General features: G+C 41.6%; 1 protein-coding gene across 6 annotated transcripts in view; it reads right to left on the bottom strand.

Annotated features, from left to right (window-relative positions):
- LOC124555360 (protein PRRC2C-like) overlaps positions 1-22,059 on the bottom strand; it is a 114,735-nt gene that overhangs the window by 27,146 nt on the left and 65,530 nt on the right. For all 6 annotated transcript variants that reach the window (XM_047129245.1, XM_047129246.1, XM_047129247.1 and 3 more), the window contains exons 13-18: positions 14,972-15,157; positions 12,952-13,160; positions 12,329-12,440; positions 9,528-9,659; positions 9,041-9,166; positions 8,707-8,886 (exon numbers count right to left, since the gene is read on the bottom strand). In XM_047129245.1, coding sequence (XP_046985201.1) covers positions 8,707-8,886; positions 9,041-9,166; positions 9,528-9,659; positions 12,329-12,440; positions 12,952-13,160; positions 14,972-15,157 — 945 coding nt within the window. The remainder of the gene's footprint in view (positions 1-8,706; positions 8,887-9,040; positions 9,167-9,527; positions 9,660-12,328; positions 12,441-12,951; positions 13,161-14,971; positions 15,158-22,059) is intronic.

Genomic DNA, 22,059 nt, shown 5'->3' with positions numbered 1-22,059 from the left:
ATGCTGCAGGCGTTTGTCGCAGGAACTTGCAACTTGTGTCACATCTCATCAGCTCTATGTGCCGGGTACAGGTCTACACAATAAATCCCTGTGTGAACGTAGCTTTCGATTGTTGAATACTTCTACTTTATGGAGAGACAACCATATCATTGTGGGGGGTTATCAGGGAAGCAGGTTCACAGGCAACAAAGCCAAACTAATTTCGTATCATTTCCTCTAATCTGAGAAACCTGCATTCATACTATGTGTAATCAATTAAGGTATATCACCACACAACAATACAGATAATCACTGCAGAGCAGGTTATTTGCACTCATAAAATCTTAGTTCAGTATATTTAATGTAGTGTGGAGAAAAAGACGATCATGGCATTAAAGTTCATCAGTCTGCCACGTATGAATTGTTGTATCATCACGAGCTGCCCAAGGAACTATCAATGCCAATAGTTTTACACTATATCTGCTATCAGGATTTTTCTTCTTAACAACAGCCAGTGACAGCTGTTTTGGAAAGAACACCATACATGATTTAAAAAAAAGAAAAACCAATTCTTGAAAGTGACAACTCTCCTCTACTACCATGTAAAAGTTATAAGAGGGAAATTCCATGGTTGGTTGGTTTGGGGTATAAAGAGACCAAACTACAGGGTCATCAGTCCCTTTTTCCTGACGCAAGCGAGGCTCAAGGTATGAAAACACCCAACACCACACCTAAAAAGAAAACGAATGGGAAAAACACGGGGAAAACATACACCACAAGGAAAAGTAGAAGAAGGTATTAAAACCATACAGCATAAGGTCTGGGCTGGCTGATCACAATAATAAAAGAAGATGAGCCAACCACTCTGCAACACATTAAAATGTCCACCCCAAAAAGACGAAACGACATGAACACATGTAGGGAAAGACGACCGCCAAGACGAACAAATGGAAAGAAAGTGTGACAGAGTTAATACGGATGGAGGGTGGCGACCTCGGAGACCCCTCAGATGGTGCGATAAAACACTCTTCATGGTCCCAGTACATGTCAAGAATCGAGAGGAAGGGTCAGCAGGGACCTGCGGGGTTAACTGAGTCTTTAGGACCATGTGAAAGGTCCAGGCAAAGTGAAAGGTCCAGGCAAAGCTTCGGCCTACGTGCACACCATGGAGGTGTATGTGAATGGACCTCAAGTATAGGTGGTAAAGGCAAGGACTCCACTTCACACACAAGAGATCGGACGCGAACCCCAAAATTAAGCCCTGACCTGGGCCTCCGATGCAGGAGATGAATCACTGTTGATGGAAAAAGGAGGCAGTGATTCAGATGCTCAGGAGAACTATGAATTGTGCAATGTAACTGGCGAGCAATTGTGCACGGCTAACCTTCAATGGAGGGACTCCGGCCTCCATCAGGACACTGGTCACCGGACTCATCCTAAAAGCTGTTTCCAGTCGAAGGCCACAGTGGTGCACAGGGTCAAGTAAATGCAATGCTCAGGGCGCCGCCAAACCGTCAACCAGACTCCCGTAGTCAAGGCGGGTTTGAACAAGGGCTCTGTAGAGCTGCAGCAGCGTAGAGCGATCTGCACCCCAGACGGTGTTGCTCAGGCACCAGATGGCATTGAGGAGCTGCCAGCACTTCCGCTTCAGCTGACGAAGATGACAAAGCCCTGACAACTGGGCATTGAATACCAGTCCTAAGAATTGATATGTCACCACTACAGTGAGTGGATCGTCATTAACGTTAAGTTCTCGTTCCGGATGAATGGTATGATGCCGACAGAAGTGCATGACACCTAACTTCATGGCTGAAAACTGGAAGCGTGGGCTAGAGCCCATGACTGCACCTTGTGGATGGCTCCCTGTACTGTAGGTGCTGCTCACCAACACCAGTACTGAAGGAGTAGTATGAAACGCAGAAGTCGTGTGCATACAGCGAAGGTGAGACGGACCACCCTACAGCTACTGCTAGACCGTTAATGGCCACTAAAAATAGAGATACACTCAATACAGAGCCCTGCAGGGCCCATTCTCCTGGATATGGAGATGGAGAGGGGGGGGGGGGGGGGGGGCTATGGGAGGCACCAGGCACCAACTTGGACACGGAAAGTACGGAGCGATAGGAAATTTTGGATAAAAATCGGAAGCAGACCTTGGAGACCCCAATCATATAATGTGGCAAGGATATGATGTCGCTAGGTCGTGTCGTAAGCTTTTCGCAAATCAAAAAAGATGGCAACCAGGTGTTGGCATCTAGAAAAGGTTGTTCGGATGACAGACTCGAGGGAAACTAGATTATCAATGGTAGAGCAACCCTGATGGAAGTGACTCCAGGACCCAACACAACCGCCAACTTCCCATAGGTTCCAACAGCTTCCAAAGAATGTTGGTGGAGCTGATAGCTATCCACATCAAGCGGGTTTTTACTGGGTTTGAGCACTAGAACGATGATGCTCTCCCGCCACTGCATTGGAAAGATGCCATCACACCAGATCTGGTTGAAGATGACGAGGAGATGTCGCTTGTAGTCAGACGACAGATGTTTGATCATCTGACTGTGCATACGATCTGAGCCAGGAGCTGTGTCGGGGCAATGTGCAAGGATGCTGAGGAGCTCTCACTGTGTAAATGGAGCACTATAGGGTTCACTGTGTTGTTCAGTGAACAAGAGGGCTTTCCTTTCCATCCGCCATTTGAGGGTGCGAAATCCTGGGGGATAATTCTCCAATGTGAAGGCTCGAGCATAGTGCTCAGCAAAGTACTCGGCAGTTATGTATGCGTCGGTAGATTACACACCATTGATGATAATGCCAGTAACATCTGTCGGGATCTGGTACCCACAAACAAGTCTGATCTTCATCCAGACTTGGGGAGGTGATGTATAACAGCCAATGGTCAAGATGTACCTCTCCCAACATGCCTGTTTCCGTTTTTTTATAAGCTGGCGAATGCGGGCATGGAGCCCTTTAAAAGCTATTAGGTGCTCTAGGAAAGGGTGCCACTTACGTCGCTGTAGAGCTTGCCAACGTCCTTTAACAGCCTCAGTGATTTCCAGCGACCACCAAGGTACTGACTTTCGCCGGGGGCACCATAAAGAACAAGGGATAGTGTTTTCCACCACAGAAAAGATTGTTCTAGTGACCTGCTCAACTACCACATTGATGGTATCATGTGGGGGAGATTCGACGGTAACAACAGAGGTGAACGCTTCCCAATCCTCCTTGTTTAAAGCCCATCTAGGTAGATGTCCAGGGGAATGGGGCTGGGGGAGTGACAGGAAGATGGGAAAGTGGTCACTACCAACACAAGTCATTGTGGGCTCTCCAGTGGACAGATGGGAGAAGTCCTGGGCTGCAGAGGGATAAATCAATGGCAAAGTAAGTGCCATGAGCCACACTGAAATGTGTGGGGGGCCCCAGTATTTAAGAGGCAGAGGTCGAGTTGAGAAAGGAAAGTTTTGACATCTGTACCTCGGCCAGTAAGCACAGTGCCACCCCAAAAGAGGATATGGGTGTTAAAATCTCCCAGAAGTAGGAAAGGTTTAGGGAGTTTGTGAATCAGAGCAGACAAAGTATTCAGGGATACTGCACCATCTGGAGGAAGATACACATTGCAGCCAGTTATTTCCTGCGTCGTCCTTATGCTGACAGCCACAGCTTCCAGAGGGATTTCAAGAGGCACAGGTTCACTGCATACTGAGTTCAGGACATTGACACAAACCCCACCTGACAACCTATTATAGTTGATACGGTTCTTGTAATACCCCTATAGCCGCAAAGGGCAGGGGTCATCATTGTTGGGAACCAGGTTTCCTGGAGGGCAATGCAGAAAACCGGTGTAAAGCTTAACAGTTGCTGTGGCTCAGCCAGGTGGTGGAAAAAACTGCAGCAATTCCACTGGAGGATGACGTTATCGTGAGGCTGGGAAAGCATGAAGCATGCAAGGAGGCAGGCTATGCAGGAGGCAGGCTATGCATCAGGGTCAGCTGCTGCCACCGATTGAGTATTTGTATCCATTTGTATTGTGGATGAGGCATCAGTGAGATCCAGGTCCTCAGGGGACACTGAGATCTCCACCTCATCCGCAGATGCAGAACTGGTAGGGAGTGGTGGTGTTGGGGGCCACCAGAGGGTCCTTTTTCTTATCAGACTTCTTTGTTTGCTTGCCCTCTCGCTCCTCTTTAGGGGCTTGCCAGGAGGACTTCTCTAGAGTAGGTTCAGGCACAGATGAAGACCGTGAAGCTCTTCGTCCAGCAGTTTTTGGCTCCTTTAGCCACAGATGAGTGTCTGCTGTGGCATTAGTGGAGATCTTGGGAGAGAGGGTCCCATGGGACCTCTTCTGCACAAGAGGAGCCAGAGGAGGCTGTTGCTGCTGTTGCTTCTCTGGCTGGGGAGAGGGGGGAGGGCGCTTGCTCCCGAAGTAGGTACTTTGGGAGTAACTGAAGGAGATTTTTCCCCCCTACCACCAAGGGGACAAATGTTTTCTAGAGGCCCGGAGGGCCCACTGTTAGTGGCACAGAGTGTGGTACGACTGGTACTTGTGATGGCAATGGTAATGTAGCTGCAGCACATGTGGACCTCAATTGAATGACACGTAATCATTCAAATTTACTTTTAGCCTCTTGTTAAGTCAACCGGTCCATGGTCTTTTACTTCATGACTTTTCGCTCCTTTTGGAGTACTGTGCAGTCTGGCGAGCAGGGGGGGGTGCTGCTCTCCACAGTTAATACAAGTGGGAGGAGATGCACAGGGAGTATCTGGATGCAGTGGACATCTGCAGTCTCGACATGTGGCACTGGAAGTGCAGTGGGAAGATGTGCCTGAATTTACAGCACTTAAAGCACCACATAAGGGGAGGGACGTCTGGTTTAACGTCACAGTGGTAAACCATCACCTTGATCTTTCCAGGCAATGAATCACCCTCAAAGCCCAACATGAAGTCGCCGGTAGCAACACTGTTGTCTTTGGGTCCCCTGTAAACATGCCGTTCTAGATTGGTGCAGACCTCGCCGTCAGATTGCAAGAGGTGGTCGCAATGGAAAATAATCCCCTGGACCATGTTGAGGCTTTTATGGGGAGTGAAGGAAACAAGAATATCACCCACCCTGTCACAAGCAAGTAATGCCCGGGATTGGGCTGTAGATGCTGTCTGAATCAAGACTGCACCGCCCATCTTTGACAGCGCTCTCACTTCCCCAAACTTATCCTCAAGAAGTTCAACAACAAATTGAGGCTTCATAGGTAGAAAGGAGTCCCTGTCCATTCTGTTGCAGACTAAATACCGAGGCAAATATGGATCTCTTCTTTCTGTAGCCCTACGTTTCTCTCATGGTGTAGCAAGAGAGGGGAACTATTTAGGGTCATATCTGTCAGCATTGTACTCTATATTGCCCTTCTTAGAGACCATACGGTCACCAGCAAGAGATGACAGTCTGCTTCATTGGGGGTCATCTGCCGTGATGCCACTCACTCCAATCGGGGGCTCTCCCAACAGGTGCCACTCAGCCACAGCAAAGGCCACCTGGCATGATGGCCGTTTCCGGGAGTCCTGAAGCCCCAGGAAGACAAGCATCTATTCCTTGGCATACGTGAGGAGTTTACAGCTCAGGCATCAGTAGTGCAATCCCTGTGTTGTCAGAGGGCTACCACCAAATGGGTACATGACTGCGCCACCACAACAGACTGGCTATTGTGCTGGATAGTGGACGCAGAGAGATCCAATACTGTCATAGGGGCGAAAGAGGACAGGAGACAATGGAAGAAGATGACATACTTTGGAAAGTGTCCTTGCCCAAATAACTGAATTGCAGGTGGAGATGCAAAGCTGTGACAAGAGGCTCAGGAGATCGAATCCAAGGGCACTATTGATAACTCGTGCACCACATAAGGCATCCTTCCCCCATATGTCCCACACTTCTGTAGAATTTGCAAAGTGGCAGATCAAACCATAAAATGGGAGCTGAACTTATAGGACAAAAGTGATACTGCTTTTAGTCGCCTCTTACGACAGGCAGGGATACCTCGGGCCTATTCCAACCTCCGGACCCGCAAGTGGAGGGACACTCCATGGTTACGGACATAAATTTTTACCATTTACAATGAAGTATTAACAAGGAAATAAAAACAGATAGACCTGAATGTGACACTATACACAACAAAGATTTGATGATGCAAGCTGTGCTTATTTGATACTAAACAAAGAAACAGGAAGTGTTACAGGAGAAACAAAACCATCACTTTTCACGGAATGACTCAAAAGTGACCAACATTTTAACACAACTGCATTTTAGTCTATTTTTGTTCAGCTGGATTTTTGTGTCATACAACATGTAACCCAAAGCAAACATTTTCTATAGGAAAAAAAAGCAACAATAGTAAAATTTTTGAAGTATGAAATTTTAGAATGAAAATGACAAAAAGTAACAATGAAACAGTGCACAGAAATTTAAGAACTTAATAATAATCAGTCCAGAAAGTGGCAAGCGTGTACGCCATGGACTATTAGTGACACCCGTCCAGCATTTGTGCATAACAATTCCAGAAAACTGTTCAGCAGCTAATACTGTTAGAGTGGTTTTTGGGGATGAATTCCAAAGATGAGTTATATTCTTTTCTGAAGCTTGATTGACTTAGGAGGCAAGAGGGCATTCCATCCACATAACTAAGAAGCGTTGGCACAAAATGATTTTTCTTTCATGGGAAACAACAGTCATGTAGAGCTTTTTGAAAGTTATTTCCACCGCTAACTGCAGATTTGTATTCATTTATTTCACACAATCATGATTTTGGCTTTATAGCCCTTCTCATGTGCAATTTGAAATCTAACATCCCCCCGGTCAATGTACGGATGTGACGAATGAAAGTCGCAATAATTTATTGACTGTCAAAAAAATATACAGTTCATTAATGTCTATTTGCTATGCCCAATTTCAGCCATATTATGTATCTTTGATGTGTACTTATATACTTTAATATGATGCCTGGTTTATAAGACCACATGAATGTTATTCCGATGACAACGCGCCATTTAGGCAGGTTGGGCATTTTTTGAGATTTAAAGTTGCACTTGAGAATGGCTATAAAGCCAATATCATGATTGTGTGAAATTTTTTACTATGAATCTACAGACAAATGGTGGAAATTTGTATAAATAAAATAAATGGGGTACAATGTACACTATGTGATAAAAAGTATCTGGACACATGGCTGAATGTGACTTACAAGTTTGTGGCACCCTCCATCAGTAATGCTGGAATTCAATATGTTGTGGGCCCATCCTTAGCCTTGATGACAGCTTCCACTGTCGCAGGGATATGTTCAATCAGGTGCTGGAAGGTTTTTTTGGGAATGGCAACACATTTTTCACGTAGTACTGCACTGAGGAGAGGTATCGATGTTGGTTGGTGAGGCCTAGCACGAAGTGGGTGTTCCAAAACATCCTAAAGGTGTTCTATAGGATTCAGGTCAGGATTATGTGCAGGCCAGTCCATTACAGGGATGTTGTTGTTGTGTAACCACTCCACCACAGGCCGTGTTTCATGAACAGGTGCTCGATCGTGTTGAAAGATGCAATCGCCATCCCTGAATTGCTCTTCAACAGGGCGAAGCAAGAAGGAGTACCAATGTAGGCCTGTGCTGTGTTAATGCCACGAAAAACAACAAGCGGATAGTGCCATGAAAAACAACAAGGGGTGCGAGTCCCCTCCACATGACCATACCATAACAACACCACCCCCGAATCGTACTTTTGGCACTACACATGCTGCCAGATTACGTTCACAGGGCATTCGCCATGCCATCAGATCGCCACATTATGTACAGTGATTCGTCACTCCACACAACGTTTTTCCAATGTTCAATTGTCCAATGTTTACACTCCTTACACAAACGAGGCGTCGTTTGACATTTACGTGTGTGTGTGTGTGTGTGTGTGTGTGTGTGTGTGTGTGTGTGTGTGTTGTGAGCAGCCGCTCGACATGAAATCCAAGTTTTCTCAACTCCCACCTAACATTCGTAGAACGTGCAGTGGATCCTAATGCAGTCCGGAATTCCAGTGTGATGGTCTGGATAGATGTCTGCCTATTACACATTACGACCATCTTCAACTGTCAGCGGTCTCTCTCAGTCAACAGACAAGGTCGGCTTGCACTCATTTCTGCTGTACGCGTCCCTTCATGTTTTCACTTCACTATAACATTGGAAACAGTGGACCTATGGATGTTTAGGAGTGTCGAAATCTCAAGTGTGTACGACAAGTGACACCCAATCATCTGACCATGTTTGAAGTAAATGAGTTCCATGGAGTGCCCCATTCTGCTCTCTCACAATATCTAATGACTACTGAGGTCATTGATATGGAGTGCCTGGCAGTAGGTGGCAGCACAATGCACCTAATATGAAAAACATGTGTGTTTGGGGTTGTCCAGATACTTTTGATCACATAGTGTATTTTCTGGCATAATCATATGCTGCAGCATCATTCGTCTCCCAATATTCTTTAGTTTCTTTGTATTATCTTAAATGAAGCAACTAAATGTAACACAAAAAGAAGCAAGATATTCTTTAAAAGTCTTTACTTACAAACCAGTATAAACTAACAGTACTTTCAAAAGCGTCAACTTAACACATTCAACTTTGTGAATGAAATTTCATATTCTGAGCATTAAGAGTATTTTATTTGACTGTTACACACACGAAGAGAATTAATTCAAAGTTTCCTCAACTTACAGTCAATCTGAATGGAGACATTGATGACTGATAAATTTCTGGTGCAGCATTTGGTGGTGGGTGCGCTGGTGTCTGCAGATAGAGAGACTGTTGATTAAATGCCGATGTTTGACCAATTCCCTGTGATAAGCCATATGGTGGAAATCCAGAGAACTGTGAACGTGCCTGGCCACCCATGACCTAAAGCAACAATGAAATAAAAATTCAGCACAGTGAGAAGTTTTTCTTATCTTTTCCTTTTTTAATGACATTTGATACTCCTCTTTATGCAAATACAATAAATCTATATAAGACTAACCTGTATGCAAATACAATAAATCTATACAAGACTAACCTGTGGTCCATCAATCTGGAATGGTGCATATAACCCTCCCTGACCAGGAGAATTGTACAGTACTGTCGGTGGTGATGGAATAGCTGAGATGCCCCCATACTGAGCAGCTGTGCCTCCCAAGGTTGGCTACAACACACACAATCTTTATATTAGCACACCTCTCCTTCACAACTCATAGGAATTAGTTTCACATTGTCTGATACTGTAGCAGTGAAAGCAGTACTCTTTTAGTTTTAAGCTTCAGTTATGACAGTAATAATTCGACAACCTGCAATTTACAGTAGTATTTGAAAATAACATTCCTTTTAAGATTACTTACAAAATCCCTTACTGAACAATCAACATATTTTTCATTGAATAAATGAAGGCATTTCAGTGAATCAGACACAATTATGAAGAGACTTCTGTTAACACAAGAGGAAAAAAGGAAATTAGAAGTAATATACCCATAACCATGTCAAGTAGTGAGGGATCACTGGATACAGACCTGATAGTTTATGTGCCCTTGCTGAGTATTCGAATTGAAAGGTGGCGGTGACAGTGGGCCTGAGTGGCCTATTGGAGATGGACCAGCTGACATTACAGGCTGCTGTTGAGGTTTCACCTGCAGGGTAATCAGCTGCACATCAGGGGGAATAAGACCATTTTTTGTAATACAGACATGAATATTAGCACCAACACAGTAACTACTTTAACACTACATTACGTCCAATTAGTGGAATACCATATCAGTATTTCGCTGTAAGGTACAGTTCCTATACAGAAAGGAACCTGCAGTTCGAATGCCAAAGAAAATAAAAAAATAATGTCGTTCAATGCACTGCCTGTCCTGAGGGAAAATACAATGGTTACACTCTCTCTCTCTCTCTCTCTCTCTCTCTCTCTCTCTCTCTCGCTCTCTCTCGCCCCCCCCCTTTCCCTGTGTGTGTGTGTGTGTGTGTGTGTGTGTGTGTGTGTGTGTGTGTGTGTGTGTGTGTGTACACAGGCATGTGCAATGAGGCTCAAGAAAGGAGGTAGTACGAGGGTTGTTTTTTAAGCAAGGGCCGTTCGCGCGTATAGTCCCGTAGTTCGCGCGGACGCCGCAACAAGCCACGGCACCACTTGCCGGCATCCTTCCCATTCACACTGATGCAAGTTGCAGCTCTGTAGCTGACGTGTACACATCGCTGTGCTACTTTATAATGTTTACGATTATTGAATCGCCCACCGCGTGTGAGATACGGTCAGTGAGACGTTTTTTGACCGCGAGAAGCCTATCAGCTGCAGAAATTCATCGTCAGTTAACAGAAGTTTATGGCTTGAATGCAATGAGTGAAGGTAAAGTGCGTCAATGGGTTAGAGAGTTTAAAAATGGCTGTCAAAACGTCCATGACGCAGAACGCTCAGGCCGGCCCTCTGTGGTCACTGATGATTTGGTGGCTGCAGTCGAAACAAAGATTCGTGAGGACAGAAGATTCACAATTTCCACTCTTTCTTTGGAATTTCCACAAGTTTCAAGATTGGTTTTGTACAAAATTGTGTCTGAAAACATAAACTTTAAGAAACTGTGTTCTCGGTGGGTACCCAGACTTCTCACAGAGGACCACAAAGGGAAGAGATTTGCCACTTCATTGGACTTTTTGATTCGTTACGAGGAAAAAGGGGATGACATGTTGAGTCAAATTGTCACTGGAGATGAAACATGGGTATCCCATATCACTCCCGAAAGCAAGCGACAATCGATGGAATGGCGACACACAACCTCACCCGTCAAGGTCAAAGCCAAACAGACGCTGTCAAAGCGCAAGATTATGGCAACTGTGTTCTGGGACCAGCGCGGTGTTTTGCTAGTGGACTTTACGCCACGAGGAACGACAATCAACTCAGATGCCTACTGTCCAACTCTAAAGCTCCGCAGAGCAATTCAATACAAAAGGCGCGGCATGCTGACAAAAGGAGTTTTGCTCCTGCACGATAACGCTAGGCCTCACACCTCTCAAAAGACTCTGGATTTGATTGTTTCTTTTGGTTGGGAAGTTTTGGACCATGCACCATACAGCCCCGACCTTGCTCCTAGCGATTTTCACCTTTTCCGGTACCTGGAACACCATCTTGGCAGGCAGCGCTTCAATGACGACGATGAAGTGAAAGCGGTCATGAACTCTTGGCTGTCGGAGCAAGCAGCTGAATTCTTTGAAGAGGGAATTAAAAACTTAGTTGTACGGTATGACAAGTGCTTAAATAAACAAGGCAACTATGTAGAAAAATAGGTAAAAGTGTGTAGAGTCAGAAAATAAAAGTTTTTGTAAAAAAGTATTTGTATCTTTTTTTAAAAATAAAAGCGGCCCTTACTTAAAAAAAAAAACAATCCTCGTAAAAATATCCTAACCAATAGGGGGACATTTGGAGTCCAGTAACTTACCAAAGGCCACTACCGTTAATGGCACATAAAGCTATACATTTTCAATGGGCCAAAAACACACAAACTGGGCAGAAGGCGAGTCAAGGTAAGTAGTGTGGTCCTACAAGTCACTGTTTTGCCTATTTTCAAATAAAACACACCCAATGATGTGTGTAACCTGCATTATGTTGAGCAAGCAGTTCAGGCCAGAGGTGGTTCTGTTTTGTTTCGAGCCCATTCATTCAGGTTACTGTGAACATGAATTAGGATGTTTATTTAACATCCTCTGTGACCAAGTTTGTCCTTTTTTGTACATCTTCATGATGAGTATGCTGTGGACACACACACCTTCCAGATGACAACAGCTGTTCCCACTCAGCTGCACAGACACATTCATTGTTTGGAGAAGACTCAGAAACCCTGTCACACACCAACTGCCCTGATCTTAATCACACAGAAAATGTCTGGGACTATTATGAACAGCAGGTGAAACACAGTAATGAACATCCTCATTATACAGAACGTAGTCATCAACGACTACCTAAATTTGTAGGCTCTTCCTCACTGAATTGAGGTCACTATTCAAGTCAGAAGTGATGTTCACAACCTGTGCTTATTTTCTGACTCACTTCTTACTATGGGACCAACAGTTTGCTTACGCCTAAAGATCATGTCCAGGCTATTTGATACACTATGTACACTACATCACAATAAAGTAGATTTTGCAACAGTTCAGATTACACAAATTCTGGAGATCTCTAAATACCAGCTGCAAAAAAATCATTACCAAAATATAATCTCAAAAAAGTAACTTTCCTCTCCTTCAGAAAGAAATTTATTTTTCACTTTGCCATAGATAAAGATATTAATTTTATAGATTACAGTTTGATATTTAGGCAAATGTTTACCTTACAAACATTGCTACTTGTAGCAGGTGCATCATTTTTCAATGCTGGTACTGTGGATACAGGAACACCCCCACTGTAGTTACTTGCATTTCCTTGCAATGCTGCTCCAGCACTGTAATAAATAATTCATTTAAGCCAATTTTTACTAAATTCAGTTAATATACTGTACTGTATTACATTTTCAGCCACAGAATACCAATTTCCTATAAAATGAAATCTTATCCACTGCATGCTGTAAGCCTCCCCCCCCCCCCCCCCCCAACCGATAAGAAGTTAATAAACAGCCAACTGAGAATATATATTGGCAGAATGGGCAGTTCAATCAGTAACGTACAGCTGATACTTAATAGCAGCCATAAAGGCTTATTTTAATTTTTTGTAAAAGTCAGCTGGGGTACCAGTATTCACAACCAAGGAACCATCAATAGATTGTTGGGTTCAGCCGTTCAGCCAATATGGGTAAATGGACAAAAAACATGAAACTAAATACAGAACATCTACAAATAATATTGCATAACTATCACTTATTAAGTTATTGTATACATGTACTTCTGATTATATTTAGGAAATCCAAACCAAATGTATTTTCAAGTAAAATTATAATTCTGTGACAAATAAGTTACCTGTAAACAACTTCATTTGCATTTAATGGAGAATTTTCATCAGCAGTAACAACATTACATCCTTCAACACCCTTCACAAATGTTGCTGGATCTAAAGCAGAATCAACAGCATTGCCAAATGATGGCGTGAAAGATGAAGCAGTAGATGCTACACTTCCATCCTCTGTGTGTTCAATTACTGCTGGCATGACAGGAACATTTTCCCAGACCTGAAGCATTAATTACAGTAATAACAATCTTACACTTCAGCAGATGGCAGGAATAGTATTACAACACAAAGGAGTATATATATGATGAAATAAATAATAATAATAATAATAATAATAATAATAATAATCAAGATCATTTCACATTTTCAGTGGATCATTGTTAACACTTTCAAAAAGGATAATATACTGTACATCAGGGTCGGCAACGGCATGCAAAACTTCACACATTTGCAATGTCCTGAACACATACTGTTCAGGTCTCATCGTGTTTACACACTACTCCATACATCTCATCTCAGGTTTGTTCAGATCTTCCCGCAACTACTCAGTACGAGATTACATTTCTTTTAGCAAAGTGGTGTGTCACTGTTCTGACATTTTTTGGTGGCATGACTTGTTTCAGTTCAGCAGAACCATAGTGTCAGTGTTGCTTAACCTATGCTGTCTGTTCGTGGTGTAAAGTAAGTTCAAAGGCCCAGTGGCTGTCTGCACACAAATAGCCACTCTAGCGATCTAATGTCACAAGCCTATAAAAATGAATGGGAACCACAGTCATTTTTCTAAATGGTCATATAATCAATGTGCACAGCAAAATTGCTACAGAAATCAATTTCAAAACCATGCACAAAGAATTTAAAGATTTAGTTGACAATGAAGAGCAAAAAATTTAGATCAACTGACGATTTGTACAAGAGTCATTGTTTTGTAGGTTACATGAAGCAGCACTTTGTGCTAAAGTTGGAGGCTACGAGCACGTGATGAAATTGGAGGCACGAATGGTAAATTTTCTTAAGTCACATGCACAGTTTTCTAAAAGTTTTAAAGCTTACACTTTGTGCAGTTTTCGAGACTGTTTGCCATTTCAGTTGAAAGTGACCCTGTGCACATGCAAATGACCGATCTACACAGTAATTACCCATTTAAAAGGCAAATTCTTTTTCATCTGCACAGAAACTCAACTTATAAATTATGTCTTTTTTTCTTACTTTCCTTTATTCTTATAGAAAGCAGACATGAAACTATGTAACGGAATGTAAAACAGTGTTTTATTATGCAGTTTTGTCTTGTAAAAGCCTTTACTTCTTCCAGTTTGAAGCAGCACATTCAAATTCAAATGTTATGTCTTCTCTCTCTCTCTCTCTCTCTATTCCCCCCGGGACGAAATGAGGTGACACAGTGGTTAGCACACTGGATTCGCATTTGGAAAGACAACAGTTCAAACCCATGTCCGGCCTTCCTGATTTAGGTTTTCCTTGATTTCCCTAAATTGCTTCAGGCAAATGCGGGAAGGTTCCTTTGAAAGGGAATGGCCGATTTCCTTCCCCATCCTTCACTAATCTGAGCTTACGCTCCATCTCTAACGACCTCATTGTCAATGGGACGTTAAAACACTAATCTCTCTCCTTTTTTTTTTTTTTTTTTTTTTTGGGAGGGTTGCAGGGAGAGTGCGCAATGGTTTCTAAGGATAACCTGAAATCAATTATAAGGAGATTAGCAACCCAGCGAAACACAAAAACTTTTCATGAAAGTAATTACCTGCAAATGCTGAAGACTTTCATGATTCACACTACTTCTAAATCTCTTATGTATTTTATTTGCTATGCATCTCTATTTACAATAATTCAATTATCTTAACATGTATTTAATGTCAGTCATAAAGTGGTAGATTTATTTATCTTGAATGTTTTGTAACAATGTTTCTGTCATATGCTCTAAAATTTATCACGCATGGACTTGCAATTGAAATCAACATTGACAAGGACAAATCTGCAAAGTATGGAGTATTAAGTAAGAGTAAAATGGAATATTACCTTCTTTACTGACTGAATTTTTAAATTCAACTCGGCAGTAGATGGTGAAATAGTTGACTGCACCTGCTGAGAAAGGTGCATTGATCGTGGCATACCAACTGCTTTGTTAGTCTTATCTTCTGTAAGCTGTGAAAGGTCTGAGTCAGCAAATGTGAAGTCCAGTTTCATGTCAACCACATCTTCATTCTGAATGTAACCAAAAGTAAAGATTTAATATTAAAATGAGTCAAATGAGCACAGTTTGACATAAGCTACACAGTTTTATCAGACACGGACACAACAATACTTTCCCTAGTGTTTAAGATAATACAATTGAGCTTTTGTTGTTTCCCTTGGCCACACGTCTCCATGTAAGACACAAACATTGGTGCATAACCGTTTTAGACACATTAATTTTGAGTGACCTTTTCAATACAATAGAATAAACATATCACAGCAAGAATGCAGTTATATACCTAGAATAATATAAAATATTACTTACAAAAACACAAAGATGAAGGATAATAATTGAGACATGCATAACACAACAACGTAAATTCTTAAAAATTATGTTTGACACTTCCTGTCACATAGAGAGAAATATTAGAGCAGCATATGTTGTTGACAAAATTTGGACACAACACTATCATTTATCATATTAGCTTGATGAAAGGTTACACAATGTTAGCAAAATCTGCAAGAGAATTTGTGACAGAGCAGTATAGGCAGAGTGCATTAGCTGACCTTCTTTGAAGTCAACCACTCGAAAATAATGTGAACGTAAATTTTATTCACGTAATTCTGTAAGCCATGTGTGGTGAATCCAGACGAGTTAGTACAGTCTGTGGGTGGTAACTGGGGAGACACTTCATATTATGTATGGTACGTGATGCATCCCTGTATGTAGCCTCTAACCACTACTGCAATTTGGTACTGGGGTTGGTGGGGTGGCGGGGGTGGGGGGTGTGGGGGTGGAGGTGGTGGTGGCAATATTGGAAATTGCGAGCATCCCAAGCAGAAGATACCATTTAATTACTGTTTTGTCTATTTACTTAGTTATTGCTGTACCTCTGTCAGTGATGCCCATGCAGAATACTCCAAAACAGCAAGGGATGAGCAAAATCAGTAACCAATGCTAATAACATGAACTATTACTATAACAAAAATGCTTGCTTTGCAGGGTGTGTGATGGACTAAATCAAGGATAGGGCATTGTGCCTAGCTTATGTACAGTCAGTTTAGTAACATCACCAGACATGCAAATGGGAGAGACCCATATATCGGCACATGTAACATTACCCACACCTGACAAGGGCATCTGTGATGGGAAACCACTGATATCGGAAACCGTACATGTGACCTTTTGCAGTGGGGAAAATATAAGGCAGCCTAGTGACAAACTCACTCACTCTTTACATCTATGAGTGAGCGATAGTTGCCACTGCTGTTTACCTACACTTTTACTAGACTGATGAGGGTGTGGTTGCCACTACCGCGAGGCTTAATGCTAGATATTCTACTCACGATACATATGCAAGGGAAACAGTAGCATTTCGACGTATATAAATTTCCATCAGGAATTATTTCATAGCAATATCTATGTGGAACTATGGCTTGCATTGATTTCAAACAAGAACTATTATTGAATGATTTCTTGAACAAACAGGCAGATTCCATCTCTTGTTACAGAAATTTATGGAAAGAATTTTGATGATAAAACTACTTTACAAATGGTTTCATGCTGTATATTAGTAAGGGAAAATACCAAATTTTTGTATAAACATTGTTTTCCCAAAATGACTTTTGAGTTCTTTGTGTGCTAAAGTGACGTGGCTAAGCTAATATTGTTTCTGCTGTTCAAGCAGCAACCCATAATAATTACCATATAGAGCCTGCAGCTAAAATTCATGTTTATTAGCAGAGAAATAGAAATTAGGTATACTTATAATGAATCAAGCAGAAAGAGAGAGAGAGGTGAGACAAGTGTTACATGATGACAGTCATTTCAAGACCATTTCAGCACAATCTTCGTATGCAGCCGATGACCTCTGCAATTGTATGGAATGAGTTGCAAAAGAATTTACAGCACCATGTAATTGTTTGTGACGAAGCACTACAAGAAGAATGGAGCGAACACGACAATATTTTTCAATCAAGAAATTGAAATTCACAATTACAGGAAAAAAAATATGGGGTCATTGAAAAGATAGTATCATCAATGAAATGGAATGAGATCGCGAGATGATCACATGATGACAATGATCACTATTAGAATCATCGCATCAAGTAAGGAAGAATTTTGAACTTCACTGGAAACAGAACTAGTTTAAGAAGAGACCCTATCAGAAACTCAATAATCTGAAAATTTGGTGAATACAATCAGACTTAATAAATACACTGTCTGACAAGAAAATTTAAGCACCCTGAAGCGGTGGAGGAAACGAAATGAAACTTCATAGGTTAAGAGGATATGTGATACCATTGTACTGATTCACTGTAAAGAATCATGGGGGTACTTTATGCTCTCTGGATGCAGTTCAAAGTGTCCAGAATTACTGAGTGAGGCCAGATTGGTTTGAAATTTGATGGTTTTAAATTTTTACAGATTGACTTAGATTTTGATGTTGACACCTTTGCAATGAAATGTGGTTTACAGATCTTGCTTCGATGACTATTCTAACAGGCCCATATTTCTTAGCAACAACATGAAACAGTTTCAATGTTCATCCTTCAAGCACTCTATGATGGCATTACCAGCAGTGACCTGAAACCGTACCTAATGGTTCCCCTACATCATGATGCCAGTAGTAACACCACTGGAAGAATGGGACCTCTCCCCAGGTCGCTGCCATATTTGCCAATTATGGGCATCCGAGATAGAGCAGAACCATGATTCATCACTGAACACAATGCGATCACATTCATCAGCCAGTCCATGCTTCCTTGTCATGGCACCACCACAAGCACAGCTGTTTGTGTTGTGGTGTTAATGGCGGACAATGCATGGGTTTGTAGTGCCCTAGCCAAGCTGCTGCTAGTCATTGACTAATGATGCCAGATGACATAGAATGTTGCAGAGAGTTCATTGCTCATTCCTGGATGGCAGGCGCAGATGTCAAAGGGTTACAACGTGCTTCGTGCACAATACAGCAATCCTCTCTCATTACAGTCAGCCCCAGCCAACTGGAACCTTGACAACTAGTACACCTCCCCTCAAATGCCCATGCAGTCTAACATCTGGGCACTGTCACACCTGAACGCACCATAAATATGAATACTGCATGATTCAATGAGCCTGCACCTGTGGACGCGCAACAAGGCCCTTTCAAATTCTGTTTCGAGCTGATAATTCTGCCGCACCCAAGTACGTAGCATCTCCACGTCCTTTTAGCATCTAACGTTGTTTGTGCTCCTTATATACCCTACAAGGGCTGGTACCAACACTAAACATGAACAACACTAATCCACTCTGATCATTCTACCAGTCACAAAGAAGTGTGAAGAATTTACATACCCGTCGTATTTGTGGACTAAGTTACACTGACATCTGACCCGGTCTTGTGTGTGCTTGACCTTTTTGTCAGGCTGTGTTATGTATTGTGTAAAAGTAAGAAAACAATGGATGTACTCTAGATGATTTTTATTGATATCTGTCTATCGTTAATACATCAGGTCAGGTGTTCTTTCAAAACAAGAAAAAACAAATTAAACTTATTAAAACCAATAAGAACCATTGTCTGTTAAGAGATTAGACACACATTTTCATGCATACATACCTATTTTCTCACAATTACTAAAATACTGCAACCTTAATCATGAAATACCTAAGAAAAATCACACAGGACAGTTACTGTAGTTTCTTTGCTTAAAATATTTGGTAACTCATTTGACGTAAGCAATATTTTCTCTTCGCTGTTGCTACATCACAAATTCGTTTTAATCATAGTAAACTCAAGGTATCACACAGTTTGTTTTTTGAACCATTTGAAAGCTGTTTCCATGGCTTGAAATGCTTCTGCACGAGATGGTCCTGCATCATTTTCTGCAGCTATGTTTTCCTCTGTTTATCTATTTCCTGCTGTTTGTTTGCCATGTGGGGAACAGGCAGGTAGTGCCCGGCCTATAGACAGCGCACAGATGTTTGCTTGCAGTTGACAGTTGCGAATCCATATATCTGAAGTCCGGATAATCAAATGTCTACTTTAATGGCATCATAAGCAAGGGTGAACACAAACTGTTTCATTTTGTTGGTAAGAAATATGGGTCTGTCAGAAACATCATCGAAGCACGAACTGTAAACCAAATTTTGTCGCAAAGGAATAACCTCAAAATTTAAGACATTCTGTAAAAATTTAAAACCATCAAATTTCAAAACAATCTGGCCTTAACCAGTAGTTTTTAACACTTTGAACTGCATCCAGACAGCAGAAAGTACACGATGTTTCTTTACAATGAACAACGTTACCAATTTTAAGCGAATGCCATTTGGATTAAATGTGTTGGTCAGCACCAATCTTCTGCACATAGGACCTAGTAGTGGAATAGAAATTACTGCAAAATTTTACTACTTATGCTGCTGATATATTAATTATACATTTTACATCAAATTTTGGAAGCATTTTGAAAATCATGAGTTAGTATAAATTAGGACGAGTCTGAATTTCCAAGGGGGTGGGGGGTGGGGGGTGGGGGGACAAGAACTCTGCAACACTAACACGCAGGAAATGGCTTAATGTATTTCTCAGTTTCTGTTATTTTTATCATCCCTTCTCCAAATGATTTGTCACTGCTGATTTGGAATGTAGAATGGCACAGGAAAATCAGCATTTATGTCCTCATATGTCAGTTTTGCATTACTGTTTAATTCATTGTGCTTGAGTGTGTGTAATATGACTGGAGAAAGATAGCTTCAGAGTGCAATTAGATTGAAGATGGGTAGCTTGTGTGTGCTGATTTTCATTTTGAGTGTGTTGTTACCAAGTGGTCCCTTGCATAAACATTTCTTTCAACTGACGGAACAATGTTGTTCCTTGAAGACACATCAGCTCTACACCACATTCCATGTATAACTCTTCCCACAAAATGTCCACACCAGTTGTTCATGGTTTATCATTGCATTGGTGTTGTTGCTCAAGGAGACTGCTATTCACATTCCATGTATAACTCTTCCCACAAAATGTCCACACCAGTTGTTCATGGTTTATCATTGCATTGGTGTTGTTGCTCAAGGAGACTGCTATTTAATGTTTTTCTGTTTACATAGGGAATGTGGTGTATGTGCCATGAATGCCTGCATTGTATAATGTGTAGTTGACTTCATGTTATGTGTCTAAGATGGGTGGACAGATGACTTCAACCCCTGTTCATTTTACAGCAAGGCATTGTCAATAAATGCATGCTGCTGAATGTCACATGGAATGCTACACCAAAACCATAGCTGATAAAAAAAACCCACAAACACACACACACACACACACACACACACACACACACACACACACACACAGAGAGAGAGAGAGAGAGAGAGAGAGAGAGAGAGAGAGAGAGAGAGAGAGAGAGAGCAGTGTAAAAGCCCTCAAGTGTCTGTATCATAGAATGCCATCATTTGACACATGAAAAATTTGCATGTGACAATACAGTTTGTGTAGGTGGCGTGGCCATGTTTGTGGTTAGGCCGTGTCTTCAGAGCTGTAGAGGGTCATTTCATCTGTTGAATGTATCACAGATATAATAAGTTCACTCCATATTTATACGACTGTGTGTTGTGTGGACATTACCCAAGTTAGTCAATGGAATTTTGCTTTGGCAAACACTTTAGTGCAGGTCTGGTTTGAAAATGAATGGCTACCTTTGAAACTAGTCACCAGTATAAATTATACGCAACTTGAGACAAAAATTTAAATAATTGCCAAATCTAAGTTATTGGTCCTTTTAAAAAAAAATCTATGCTGGAACTACATAATGTAAAATTGTTAGATGGATGCAATTTGCAACAACAATGATGCTAGCTGCAGTTATTAAGAGATGAGCAGAGAAAGAGTCAAGTGGGGATTTTTACAAAACCTATTATTACGATGTTACACTCTCAGAAGAAATTAACATTGGTAACAGTCAAACATAAATTTTGAAAAGAATCTTGTGCAACAACAGATGTGCCACACACACACAATATCAACCACATGAGAGATCTTAACAATTTCAATCAATGAAGATATTTTAGATGAATAGCAACAGGTACAACTATGGCTCAACAAATGTGGTCTGTATTGACACTTCAAACATGCAACACAATACATACTGTTAATCATGTCAATTACGACAGTATTCACACTTCCAAGACATTACAGGATGACTGAAGATTCTTTTTGCAGACATTATATTAGTCTTCTCCTACAGCTGACAAATACTACACAACATATGTCTGTCTCAGTAATTTTGAAAGGATCAGCATTCTTTGCCTGTCATTATAGAATGTGTGTGTGTGTGTGTGGGGGGGGGGGGGGGGGGGGGGGGTTGTTACACCATCTGAATACCTTAATTACTTAAAATCAAATTCATGCAACACATCAAAGTATGTGTACAACTGTATCATATATGAGCTGCTTAAAGCCCAAGTGGTGTAACTCCACTTTTTTTTTATTTTTATAAATAGGGTCAGGATCTTGCTCAGCAAATGGTGTAATACTTAACTCACATACCAACTGCATATATAGCAGCCCAAGGTTTTCCTCTAACAAGGGACACTTTTGATCTCAAATGCTTGTAACCACACGAAACCATGCTTAGACTAACACTTGGTCATAAAAACAACAGTGGTCTTTGTCATTCCCAGGCAAAACTCTGCCCTTGTCTGCGAGAGCCATCAGACAGTGGCATGTTGTAGCTGCACTAGCAGGTACTTGACCTGTGTGAATGGAATGGTATAGCTGCAGTACAAATGCATATATTTGAGTGTTCGCATGCGGGTTACTGTGTAAACTCTATACAGTGATATCATGAAGAGGACTAATTAAATGAATGTGATCCAAATATTAGGGACAAAGTTGTGACATGATGAATATGGAAATGAAATTGGGGTCGAGGATAGAGTTTGCACATATATTGTGTGT

The sequence above is a fragment of the Schistocerca americana genome, chromosome X (assembly GCF_021461395.2).
Source record: "Schistocerca americana isolate TAMUIC-IGC-003095 chromosome X, iqSchAmer2.1, whole genome shotgun sequence".
NCBI lineage: Eukaryota > Metazoa > Arthropoda > Insecta > Orthoptera > Acrididae > Schistocerca > Schistocerca americana.
This window is presented reverse-complemented; position numbering and strand designations above follow the sequence as displayed.